This window comes from Uloborus diversus, chromosome 10 (assembly GCF_026930045.1).
Source record: "Uloborus diversus isolate 005 chromosome 10, Udiv.v.3.1, whole genome shotgun sequence".
Classification (NCBI taxonomy): Eukaryota; Metazoa; Arthropoda; class Arachnida; order Araneae; family Uloboridae; genus Uloborus; species Uloborus diversus.
In genome coordinates, this window is record NC_072740.1 from 29,595,939 (window position 1) to 29,610,238 (window position 14,300).

At 32.7% G+C, this 14,300-nt stretch overlaps 1 protein-coding gene across 1 annotated transcript in view; it reads left to right on the plus strand.

Moving 5' to 3' along the window:
- LOC129231813 (telomerase protein component 1-like) overlaps positions 1 to 14,300 on the plus strand; it is a 210,155-nt gene that overhangs the window by 144,632 nt on the left and 51,223 nt on the right. The window contains exons 31-33 of the mRNA XM_054866192.1: positions 9,546 to 9,655; positions 11,887 to 12,193; positions 13,725 to 13,878. Of these exons, the coding sequence (XP_054722167.1) occupies positions 9,546 to 9,655; positions 11,887 to 12,193; positions 13,725 to 13,878 (571 nt within the window). The remainder of the gene's footprint in view (positions 1 to 9,545; positions 9,656 to 11,886; positions 12,194 to 13,724; positions 13,879 to 14,300) is intronic.

The window sequence follows — 14,300 nt, forward strand, 5'->3', positions numbered from 1 at the left end:
CAAGCACCAACTAGTGGCAAATTCAACTAGTATGGCTCAAATCTGCACAAGAGTAGCTTAGTACAATTTAAGATAAAACTAGGGTCAAAACGTAAGTACTTTTCCTTTTTATATGTGACAGTTACCTTATTTTGCTTTCTAGCATTATACTCAGGCTTTTGTAAGCAGTGAGAACTAAATAAAGGATATTAACACTAACACATATATGACCCATAGGCCATAGGTTGTTCAGCTTTGGTTTAGTTTACTTAATAACACTGAAAGAGTGTCATTAAAAATGGAATGTTTGTTTACAATAAAAGTCAGATAACTACTAGGGAGCTCTGCTGTCTGATCATTTCGCTCACAATCCTCTATTCGCCACCTGCAATAAATGACAATTGATAACTTTAATGATTTACCCTTGGCTATCCTCAGGACTGGACCCCTTATCTCCAACCCCTTTAGGTGAATGGCTTCCCCTGGATGTTCTGTATCAACAGTACTAGTATTGATCTGATAGACATTTCCAGATTGGAGGAGATATTGTAACAGACACTCAGACGCACACACAGACAGACATTAACAGGTTTTAATAGTATAGATTGCTCTCCTTACATCTTACTACCCTAGTAGCACATAACGTACGACGATATCGTAAAATTTACCAATACTATATCGCTGCGTCATCGGGTCACGATATAAAACGATGTCTAATCCGACAGAGCGTGCGCTATCGTAACAATATCGTATTCGATATTACAACGATAACGGAAGTGTCATTGTGTCGTCATCGTTTTGCCCATAGTTCCAATATCTCCCTATATCGTTTATGCGTCATTGTAACGATAACGTAAGCGTCATTGTGTCGTCGTCATTTTGCCCATAGTTCCGATATCTCCCTATATCGTTTATGCGTCATTGTAACGATAACGTAAGCGTCATTGTGACGATATCGTAAGTGACATCGTGCTGTCATCATTTGGTTGACTATTCTGATATCACCCCTATTTCGCTTTATATGTTGACATCGCCAGCTGTAATTAAGATCATCTTTTTTTACAAAGAAATAATAAAAATCAGGTTTGCTCCCCCCCCCCCCCCTCATCTCAACTCTCTTTCCTTTTTTTTTTTAATTTTTTCACTTTTTCGTAATTTCATTGATTTTTTTAAATTATTTATTTGATAATTTATTTATTTTAATTATTGTTGCTATTATTATTTTGATAGAAAAGATCTGTGCTATGCCAGTGACACACACACAAGCTAAATAAATAAATAAATTGAAGTAAATTAATAATTGAAACAAAAAATAAATAAATAAATTTTTAAAAAATGAATGCTGCCTCCCCCCCCCCCCCCCTTGCTTTTTTTTTTTTTTGTTGTTTTTTGATGCCGCAACTTGCGCCATAATCTTCCCCTGTGGGTACCTTTGATAAAAATTAATTGATAAATAGTTTAATCAAGCTTTGTTTAGTTTTAAATAGGGTTGCGGAGTCGGAGCCGTATTGATTTTGGGGTGAAGGAGAAGGAATTGAACGTTTGAAATTTCAAGAGTTGGAATGAGTCATTTTCTCCCAAAGTTTGTAATGCTGCCTGTGCTTGCGGAGTCAGAGTTTGAATCAGTCTGATTTTAAAGTAGAGTAATCAGAGAGTTGGTCATTTTTCCTCCCACTTCGCAGCTCTGGTTTTAAAGAACTATTTTTAAAAAATATTTAAACGTTAATTATAAGATTAGAAATTATTCTGATATAATTATACATGCGTAATAAAGACTGCAATGTTAAACAAAGTAGAAAAATACGAATATTAATAACAAATTAACGTAAAAGATTTCAAATAGGTTAGATAATGCAATATTTTTTATTGAGAAGTCACAATTGTTTGTGGTTTTCTTGAACGTTGAAGTTGAAAGACATTCTTTCCTGTTTGAACACCCCCCCCCCCAGAATCCACAGACTGGTGCTCCTCCTGGGCTGTGGCATCCATGTCACCTGACCTGGAATAGATTTCATTTATGCCGGACCCACTTGACTTTATACAATCCTTTGTAGACATCCGGAACCCTGCGCACAGCATCTGGCATCCAGTTCCCTGCATTAATTTGAATTTTGACATCTTGAATTCAAATTAAGTTCTTATTAAATTATAATTACAATAGGAGGCATTTGTAAAAACAAGAATCCCAAAGAGTATGATCCTATCATAACTTGTGGCTGCGAAAAACATAATTTGAATTCAAGATGCCGAAACTCACATGTGTGCCAGGGATTGTACTCTAAATGTTGTGAGCTAAACATTAAATCTTTTTTTTTTCTTTCCTTTTTTCTAAAAAAAATAAGGTAACTTTTTTAACATGAACTAACAAAAACCTCTGAGGACCAGTCAAATTTTTCTGTGAACCAGTTTTTGGTCCTTGGGACCATTGGTTGAGAATTGCTGATCTGCATAGTAAAATGAACACTTACTTCACAAAATTTCTTTACTTTACCTGATGCACTAGTCAACAGCAATAGCTATTCTTTGGGGTTATTCAATAGCAACCAGCAAGGTCATTAAAATGACAAAATAAAATTTTACCTATCAAAATCACTCAGCTAGTGTTGAAATTAATTTTCAAAACTGCTGAAAACATACTTTTTTCATTTTAAAAATATTTGACTTGCTCAAAATGCATGTTATTGCATTCAAACTTATGCATTCAAACTACATGCATCATCTCCCCCCAGATAGTCAAACTTTGGCCAAGAGCTGAGTATTAAGGGACGGATACAAGGAGAGGATCATGGAGTCACTACCCAACTAAACATCCACAATCGCATGCAATTGTCATTTCAACCAATGCCTTTCGATTTTTTTTTTCCAAATTTTACAGCTAACATAACTCATTTATGGTTGGTAAATTTCAAAAATGCAAACAGGATAATTTGAAAGACTGAGATTTCTACAGATTAATCATACACCAGTCACCATTAGCAAACATGGATAAACTTACACCGACAGGAATTGAAACCATGGCCATCCAGCCAGCACGGATCTGTAAATTGTAAGCGGCCCTCTTCAAAAATTTTGCATTGTCCCAGCGGCTCACTGGATTGCCCCCCCCCCCCCCCAAACGATGAATTTTTAACCAAGTGATAGTTGCTTGTTTCTACCTGTTTCAATATTTCTTCTCAAATTTTGGATTTATTTGTTCAAGTGTTTTTATTTCATTTTATTCTTATATTATAGTTTATTGATTTTTAACTTACCTGTTTAAGCGTATCGAGGTAGTTACGTGGGTTTTTTAATGTTGATTTTGTTAAACTCATTTCGTTTATAAGTTATGTCAGCAAAGAAACAAGTTTCCCATAATTTTACAGCTCTCCGAGATTTAACCAATCTTTTAATTTCAATCCAAGTTTAAGAACCTCAAAACTGTTTCGGTTTTGAAAGAATTTTTACATTACACGGAATCAGCTTAACGTAGTACAGGGTAGGGCTTTCATTCTATAAATCTTTCAAGTTAGGCTTACATTTTTGCCCGCTTTATAGGTTTTCTCCCAATTCGTAATTTAATCATGAGTCAAACTGAACAATGCTTCATACACTCAATGGTGAGATAAATTTACTTCACCTTTCGTTAGTTGGCATTCTCAGCTTCAATGCCATTACATCTGCCTCCAGCTTGGTTATTCACTATTTTAGACTGATGAGTTCTAATAAGAGCGGAACTGCAGTCCCTGGATGTGATAACCGCAGGCTCCGATCTGCATACCCCTGGAGTGGGGGGGGGGAGGGGGCACGTCCTTAAGAGGTTTTAAAAAAAACATGAGCACTACAACTTATTAACGTTGCAAATTTACACTGTTGGCCTTTGAGGGGCGGGCATACAGATTTTGTTGTAGGAGGGCCCAAAATTTATAGTTACAGGCCTCGATAACCGTGCTGTATTTCATGTATTTCTGCCTTAGCCCTAGCTTAGGAGTGGTAACTTACTGCTAAATCACTCTATATTTGTTATTGTAGCCCTGATTAAGACCACTTAAGGAATTTCGCAAAACAGTTTTAACTCAGGAGTGCCCAGCCCCCCTTAAAAATCACGAAGACCCCCCAAAAACCAAGAACCTCCCTAAAAAGGTAAAAAATACCCCCTAAAAACTTTTTGGACGCAGTCGGCACCATGATCCTCCCCCCCCCCCCTCAGGTGGTCATCCCTATTTAACTAAAGTTAAATCTGTTTTAACCCTAATTTTAGTTTACGGCAAAATTTAACCAAGAGCCAAAAAATTGAAATATGATAGCCTTCCTCTATTTCAAGAGCAAAAAAATCAGAATACTATACTACAGTCGACTCTCGATAACTTGAAGGCTTATAACTTAAACATTGGTTCATTTCGAAGTTTCCATTTGGTCCCAAAATAATTAAGTTTTTCTTGATACCAAGTTGTTTCTATGTCTCAAATGTACCCCTGCGACTGCACTATAGTCTTTTCTTGTAATGGCAGCAAGAAAAAACAATAAGAATAGACGAAATGTTTTGATGGAAAATTCAAGTTTTTTCTCGCCCGTTGAGGGCGGAAAATATTGTTTTACATTTTTACGTCAATAATTGTTCTTACTAATTTCAAATTTATTTAAAAAATTTCTCAACAAAAATATTTGAAAGCTGATCACTATTATTCAATTACCCAGGAAAATTATTTGATTAAGCTGGAGTCTTTAATCAGGCCGGATTACACAATAGGCGACCCTAAGCCCTGGGCTAAAAGTGCAAGCCGAAAAGGGCACACGTCACGGGAAAAAAAATTAATAGCTTGTTGAAAAAAAAAAAAAAAAAAAAACTGGCATGCTATTATGAAGAAGCAAAATTCAACTTTATAGATATGCAACCAGATATTTAGACAGAAAAAAAGCTATTTGAGGAGAACTGAGGGGGTGTATGCTTGAGTCGAGGTCCTTTTCCAGTAAAAGCAGATAATTTTCAATATCTTTGATTTGAACAATAATTTCTTCAAAGTATAGCTTTGCTCAGGGTTAGACTGGGTCCTCTCGAAGAGCTCACAGATTCAAAGGCACAAAGAAAAAGAAAAAAAAAATGTTGCACAGGTTCAAGAGAGAAAAAGTTTGGGGATGTTTCATGACACCTCCACTGGGGCGCCTCTGCAAGACATATCACCTATTTTGCACAAAATATTTGCCATAGACTGCTTAAATTCTCTACACACACATTAATTGCGTGAAAGTTTCAAATTGATAGCAAATTATATACGCAGTTTTATATATTTTGTTCATAATTATATCGGTTATCGGAGTTTGCTGCCAACATATTTTTTGGAGCATTTTTATTCAAAATTTCATCACGAAGACCCCAACAAAGTGGATAAAAATACATGGGATGCCCCAAAATATGTTTTAAATAGAAAAAAAATAAATAAATAAATAAATAAAATGAAGAAAGTAATTTAGAATATGGTAAGGAAGAGATACTAGCAGTTATAAATGGTCCTAAGGTAAAAAATGAATGGTGAACAAAAGTGTATCAGGAAATTCAAGAGACATATTTAAATTTAAGTAAATAAAAAAAAAATACATAAGATACCCACCTCAGCCCAAAGTATCAATAATTCCTTTTTCAGGGGGAACAAAAATTTGAGATTGAAATTTGAAAATTCCTTTATGGGAAAACTAAAAGTTAAATATTTTTGGAAAAGAAAAAGTATGGCAGGATGCTTTACAAAATATTTTTAAAAATAAAAAATACAGTAGGCTCTCTGTTTAACGACTTTCAAGGGACCACAAAAAATCATCCTTAAGTAGAAAGCGTCCTTAAATAGAATGCTTTTAACATTATAGTGGACTATCTGGGACCGTGAAAAGCCGTCGTTAAACAGAGAGCCAACTGTATATATTACGGACAAAGCAAAATACGAGGAAGGAGGCCTTTTCTGAGCCTAACCCCATATGGGTGGGGGGCTGATTTCGATATAGTTCGGATGTGAGGTGGGGCGTCATTTCAAAGTTTGGCCTAGGGTGTATATGGAACTTAATCCAGCCCTGTCTTTAAAACTGCATATATGGGGAAAATTTTGGTTTCAGGAGGTTTTATTCATACAATTGGTGTAGTCATTTATCTGTTACCCCATTAAGTGACAGTATCTTAAAAAATTTATTCTGTTCTCTGTAAAGTTATTTTTATTTAATACATATTAATATTTAATTTATCAAAACTATGCATGTTATAATAGTTTATGTATCGGGCACTATTCTTGAGAAACAAAATAAAAATTATACTTGAGAATGATAGGAAAGGAAATTACGGTAACTTGAACTGCTGATTACTGGAAGGTTTTAACCACGTTTTTGGGACTTTGAGTTACTGAGAGTTCACTGTATATATTGGAATTCTATTTCACTAGCTTTCTTGTCTGTTGTTGCAACCATAATGTAGAATTTCAGGCAGTTCTAGTGCGCACTAAGCCCATCATTTAAAATTTTTTCACGGGGAGCGAGGCAATGGACTACACATTGCAAATGTTAGGAAAAAACAGTACAGTAACGCTCAATGCAATAGCATTGGGACAAATATATTTTGATAACAATAATCGAAAAGAATCCAGAAAAAAAAACATTTTTTTCAATTAAGCATGCAATATGCTGTAAATTAAAATTGCAATCAGTCAACTAAACTGTTTTAAATTACTAAATTAGCAGAAAAGAAAAGCAGTTTTTTCCATCAATTAAACCATTCCACCGGTGCTTTTTGGCCTATTTTTAAAACAAGATCTTCTGTGTTTTTTTTCCCGCAAGGACAGTGTACTGAGAAATACTAAAAAGAGGGCACAGGGTCTTCTTAAAATGCCAGGGGAGGGGGGGGGGAGGGGACATAATAAGAAAATCAAAATTTATTGGGGGAAAAATGTCAAACTAAAATTCATCTTGCTGTATAATATTCAAAATTGCAGCATTTCTAGTAATGAGATGGATAATCCAGGAGCAGGCAGAAATTTGAATTAGAAAACAGCGCGAACGCCCTCTGGCTTCTGGAAGAAGCGAAAAATATCGTTGTCATTCCTAAAAAAAAAAATGAAAAAATATGAAACCTATTTTCGAACGTAGAATAAGTTATTTTTCGAAATTTCTTGTTTAGAGAGGAGTGACTATCCAATATAAATGGGTACAAGTAAAAAAAAAAAAAGAAATTACAATGACGTACGACGATATCGTGAAAATAACCAATCCTATATCGCTGCGTCATCGGGTCACGATATAAAATGATGTCTAATCCGACAGAGCGTGTGCCATTGACAAAATCGTCACGCGTCATTGTAACGATAACGCAAGCGTCATTGTGCAGTTATCGTTTGCGATATCTGCCTATATCGTTTACGCGTCATTGTAACGATAACGTAAGCGTCATCACGTCGCGATTAGAGAAGTGCGTGAAATTTCAAATATTTGAATTTTTTTTATTAAAACTGAATTATTTTTGATTTATTCCATTTTATTCATAAAATAACTGTACAGTTTTGAAATTTGACTATTATAAGCAATTTTGTAAAATGCCGATATCGTGCCGATGACGAGCTATACAGTAGAAACGATATACGATATCGGGTAGATGAAACGATATACGGCAATGACGTACAGATGACGCTAAGATATCGGGTGCTACTAGGGTATATCTTTGTAGGTAGCCTAACTCTTTTTGGGCTTCAGTTTCATTAAATGTTTCAGGAACTTCTCCCAAGCCCCACCATTCCCCCAAACATCACATAAAATAGCTTAATAAAGGCTTCAATTCCGAAAAATTTACCAGGGGAAACCCCCCAGATTCACCTCTTTTAGATGAACCAAAGATAGCCTAAAATGATGTTTGATACTTCAGCTTCCAAAAAAATTTCAGGTGAGAACACCTGAGTCCTTTCTCCTATCTTTGTCAAAATGGCCTAAATTTGTGTTTCAAAGACTCCAGTTTCAGAATTTCTTCTAGGAAGATCCCCCCTCCCCACCTTTTCAACGTCAATGACAGACCAAAAGTTTTGAAAACTTCAACTTCAAAGTATTTTTGAGGGATCAACCCCCGCTCCCTTCTCCTAGGTTCACTAAAAATTGCCTAAATCTGCATTTTTATGACTGCAGTTTCAGAAATTTTTGTATGAAGAGCACACCTCCCCCTTTTTTCATCGCAAAGACAGCCTAAAAGTCCTGCAAAAAATTTTCAAAGGGAGCCCCTTAATCCACTCACCCTTATGTCACCCAAATATATCTTGAAACAGCACATTTGACACCCTAGTTTTGAAAATTTTTGGAGAGTGAGCACCTAAATCCCTTTTTCGGAGTTCACCATAGATGGCATAAATTTTCATTTTTAAAACTCCCATTTTAGGAAATTTAAGCCTTAAAGGAAAAGGACCTCAATTTCAAAATATTTTTGAAAGAGAGCCCCCAAACTATCTCTCCCTTTAACTCACTTGAAGATAGCCTTAATACTTCAACTTCAAAATATTTCTTGGGGGTGAACTCTCCCAACCAATTCCCTTACATTCACCAAAGATGACCTAAATTTACCCTTTTAAGTCTCCAGTTTCAAAAAATTTTCTGGAAAGAGATCATCCTACTGTCCACTGTTACATACATCATCAAAGACAGTTTAGAAGTTTAAAGAATTTGATTTTGCCATTTTTTTAAATTCTCAGTAGCCTTTTTATCTTTGCAAAAGTGAAAGCTAAAAGGCAAAGATATAAGGCAATCTTAAAGGACCATGCTAAGGTTAGGGTGAGGCGAAATATTTTGACAGATGATATGCATACAACATTGCATAAATGATAGATGTGCAGATCAATATAAAATAAAAAAATGGACTTAAGGAAATTTGCGAAAGAAATTCCTAAAATTTAAAAAAAAATCAAAATACATTAAATAATACTAAAATTTTGATTGATTGAAAAAAGAAGTGCTTTTAAAAGAAATTTATGAAATATGTATTGTAATTGTGTGCATAAACAATAAATACAGAAACTGGAAAAAAAAAAAAGAATCAAAGTGCTTCCTCACATGTTTTGAGGAAGAAGTAGAACTGATGGACACACATATAAGTAACCATCTCACAACCTCCTACTTTCTAAAGAAAATTGCATTAGCTCAGTAAATATTTTTAAAAATTTCTGTTGTTATAATTAATGTAAAATGATATCCTTTCATTGTAGAAAATTTCATTTATTTATTGTTTATGAAATTATTCAGCATATTTTTTGTTCTGGGTATATTTAAAGTAATTTTATTCAAATAAATTTCTGTTAATTAAATTAATTGGTAAAAATTAGCCAATTATAGACAGTCAACAAAGTGGCCAACTACCACCGATTACTGATTACTGCCTATTAATCTGTGCATCCCTAATTCATACCACCATCATAATCATACAATTTCAGTTTTATTCCAGTACAACTTTGTTGGACTGGAATGCCTTCTTGCTGCATTTTTTCCTACCTGGAGCATTTGTTTGCTGCTACACATTTTATGTGTTTTTTTATTTTGTTCTATTTAAGTAGTCTGTTTCTGTGATATATTTTCTTGAATTGCAGACACAGGTGTTTTACCCTCATTGGAACAGAGTTTGAAAAAGCTGTAAGAAAGTTCTACATGAATAAAAACTATGACACTTATTCAGATACATTACACTCTGTTTTAGCTGGTATGTGCTCAAAATAGCTTGTTTTATAATAATATTCTTTCTGTAAAGTATAACTGTTTGAAAATATCATTTCTTGTAATGTTTTCCATGACTATAATTGTTCTATGTTAGGGTTACTAATATTTTTGATAGTTCATACTTTATGTATTAATAGAATTAAACTTATGTATCAAATCTCCTGGTCTTTTTTTTCTTCTTATTTTTTACTGTACATGACATATTAGTATGTATACATGTCACAGTGATTTTGTATGGCTTTTAATGTAATAGCAATTTTATGGTTATTTGACTATGAATGAAACAAAAGATAACCTTTTTTAATGTCTCAGGCTGATGAAGTATTGTTTTAAGGCAAAAAGCAATAAATGCTGCTGGCACATGATGTAGGTCTATTGTAAGCCACTTCTGATATTCCTGTTGGTTCACTTTAGAGAAAAAAACTCATCTTTATTAATAAGAACATTGTTTATTTATTTATTTATTTTAATTGTGTGATGCTTACGGTTTTCCTTCAAAATGAATAATATATGCACTATACTTTTGCTGCCTTCTAAACAAATAGGCATTATACCAAAAATTTAAAAAAGGCACCCAATAGTAAATTTTTACTAATGAACATTTTAATTAAAAACTTACTGCTATTCATTTTACATAAAAGTAGTTTTGTTCTAGTGTGTAATCTAGAATCACATAATGGCAAAAAGGTAACCTAAAATTTGAATCTGCATCCTGCTACCCTTACAAATGGATTGGAATCTAATAGTAGGAAGCTATAAGTGCTTATGCTCATAAAATATTGTGAGAATGATTTGGACAATTTGTGTCTCCCAGCAAGTTTCACCTCTTTGATGAGTCGATTAAAGTGTTTTAAAACCTAAGTATTTTTTAAATAAATGATTCACGTAATTAATTTTAGCATTATTAATTTCAGTTTACTCTGTACTTATCGCTTTAACTTCAAATTTTCTATAAAGATTTGTTTACATAAAGTGTTTATTCATTTTGAGTGTACTCACATTATTCATCTAACATTGTGTAGCATCGTTTTTATTGTTAATTTCATCATAATTGTTTTGTCAAATTTGAAATTAACAGCTAAAGCAGTTTGGCTCTTGAATATTAATTACGAAGAATATAATTTGTGTACAGTTTACTTCATTATACAAAAGCTATCATACCTAATATAAAATATTAAGTTCATTGAAAACTGACCCAATTATCATTGACTGTTTGAAAACAAGCAATTGTTCTGGTTTAGTTCTGCAAAATAAAAGAGCAAATTAAAAAAAATTGCAAAACCACATCTGGAATTGCTGCATGCAAGAACACACTAACAGACAAAATGACAAAAACATCCACACTTGCAGCATGGGAGAGGGCAACAAAAATACTTGTTTCCACTCTGATTTTTGATACCAATATGTTAAGGTTGTAAGGAAACATTGTCAACTATATAAAACATAATATCAATACCAGACTGAATTTTGAGCATTTAATTACAAAAAATCAGCTGTGTATCTAACTATTTGATAAGGGATTGCCTTGTAAAACTTCTCAGTCCAAAATGTTACTTCCTAATAAAGCTACCATACACTCTGACAAAATGCATATTGGCATTCGTTGACTCATGAAATGAGCAAAAGTATTTGATAAAGCAAGTACGATTTACTAAATTTTATGATTTTTTGTTTACAAATGCTGAGAAAATAAAAAAACAAAACTATCATATTTAAGACCCAAATAACCTGCAGCACTCCTGTCTCCTTCAATGACTCAGTGCCTGGAAAAAAAACCTCCCCTCATTCCTTTGTTTTATGCATTAAAAGAAGTGCTGTATTTTGATACCCTTGAGAATGCAGACACAGCTAAATTTTAATACCCTCAAGAACGGATCTTGAAAGTTCCAAATAACAGCAAAATATTTTTATTTTAATGTTTATTGCATATTCATGTTGAGTACATTTTTCTTTGGCAACAAATAAAAAGTGTTAGCATTTCATCTTGCTGCATTAAAATTTCATTGACTTTCATGGTAACAAAAAAAAGAGGGGGGGGGGCTTGCTTCGCATCCTATAAATTGAAAATTTGCAGGTATTTATTGTGTTGTCTAATTGCCGAAATAGAGTTAGATGCTGGGAAAACTTTGTTTTTTAAATTTAAAAGTAAATCCGTATTTTTTATGATGTGTTGTTAGAGACTTTTGTTTTTAATTTTTTTGTCAATTTTTTTAGCCTATTATAAAACTAACTGTGATCCTCAAAATAATGGAAGTTGGAGTGGAAGTTCAAGATCTGCTCTACGAAATTTGCTGCATCATTTATATAATGGATTTTGCTACCATGAACTTGCTGAGTACCTGTGTTGTCACAAATTCTTAGAGGCTGTTTTTCGTTTGAATGCTGCTGACAGTATACTTGGATATTATTCATCCTTGCTCTCTGAGCTGAGACAAATTAATAACAAAACTAAAGGAATAGATGCTGGTAGATTATTGCAATTTTCTGAATTTGTTTCCAGAAATATTCATATATTTCATCAGTATGTACATTTCTTTTTAAATCTTAAGAGTTTCATTCATTTTATGCTTTCTCATCTTTCATTATAATTTTGAGTGTACATTTCTCATTACATAATTGTTGATTATATGTGACATAATGAAACCGGGTTATGATTTTGTCCTAAATAGTTGTTCGAGTGCAATTTGCTGGTATATTTTTTTTCTTTATTTCATTTATGAAAGGTTATTATGATAAAAAGTTTTTACTATTGAAGCTAAATTAATTTAGTTAATAAAGTCTTTTTTTGAGAGCTAGTAAAATTTAGAAGAAAAAAATTTCTTGTAATAATGTCATGACACTTTAGAGGAATGAAACTGAAGCCTTGAACATAGTTATTTTTAAAATAATATTCCTGGTAATATTAGTCTTTCTAGTTTTTGTTTGCATTTTCATATGTGGTAAATGCTTAACTTAAAATTATTTTATTTTAATATTAATAATATTAAATTAATTTAATTTAATATATAAATTATTAAATTAATTTAATATATAAATTATTAAATTAATTTAATATATAAATTATATTATTTTATATATTAAATATATACTTACATTTTGGAGCCCTTTGATTTTGGAGGAGAAGCACATGCTTCATGTATCTTTTAGATAATCAGTCCCGACTGGACATCTGAGGAGGGGACAAAACACTTGCAACTATTGTTTGAAGAATTTTAACAGATAAGGTGGGAAACCAATATACAAGCGGGGAACCAATCATGTCTGAAATGGTTGCATTTTATCACATGATAAATGGATATTTTTTAACTTATAAAGGGAATAGCTAATGCTTACTTTCACCTATAGGAATAATTTCAAGAAATAGGCTAATAGTGGCCTTTTTTATGCAGGGCAAGGGTTGGGGTAGTCTTTTATTAAATGTTGTATAAATATCAACACCAGAATCTCCTTTTTATGAATCACGCTTCCAATGGAATATTTAAAAGTTAAGGTGTTGATCAAAGTAAAATGTCAGCTATTGAGCATTAATAAATTTATAAACTTATTTTTCAACTTTTTAACACAGAGTGAGAAACTGATCTCAAACAAACGTTGTTATTTGTGCGCATATGTCACTTGTGTGCTACATCTTGTTATTTAATATGCAAAAAAATATCTGCACTGAACTTGCCCACATTTTTTGGACAGACTGCATCAAATAATGTGCAAAAATTCACTTTAAACAGCCCCTTGTTTGAGTTTAATTCAATCATTAGGAGATTTTTTAACTTAAAAATGTTTATGTTTTAAATGTAAAACTGATATTTGCTATTAAGAATTGAAATTCAATATTGTGGGGCATTAAACACCCTCTGAATGTTCTTTTATGGTCAAGTGAGTAGAGCTGATGCTGCTATATTAAATATTGGTTTCAACTTTTTATGTTTCTCGTAATTTTGAAACCCCCAATGATTAAGTAATTTTGTTTTGTTCCAAGATTTATATTTAATATTTATTTATTCATAGTGTATTTTGTACTAATTTTATGTGAAACGTTTTAACCATACATATAGGTACCCCCAGTTAGTCGTCCAGCAAGCTATGAATGAGCCGAAAAATTCTGCTGTTTTACTCCAACAAAATAGTAGTACTACAAGTACTTTTGAATGTCTTTCACGTTCTTCTTTGGTTGATTTTCGACTTGCGACTTTTAGTGGCTTTTTAAAGGTAATTTTCCTACCTCTGATTTTTTTAAAAGTTTTCCGGCTTGAAAAAATTCTCTTTAAAGTTTTGTCTGTTACGTTATACTTTTTAAACCCAATACCTTTTTTAAACTTAAGAGAGCAGACACACACATAGGGAGTAAGAAATACCAGTTTTTCCTTGTTTTTGAAAGTTGAAGTACAATATTAGGGAATTTTCAAGAGATAAAAATTTCAAACAGCAAGATTTTATTGCAGTTAAATAGTTTGATATGTTTTGAAAACATGTTAAAATTCAAGTTTTTTTAGTTCTATTGCTGTTGTGCAATCTTGGGGATAGTGAAGCGAACCCAAGCAGATATGACACCATCCCTAATTGAGTCGCTTCAAGACCGTAATCTAAGTGCCAAAAGTGTTATTATAATGCCTAAATATTGAAACATTATT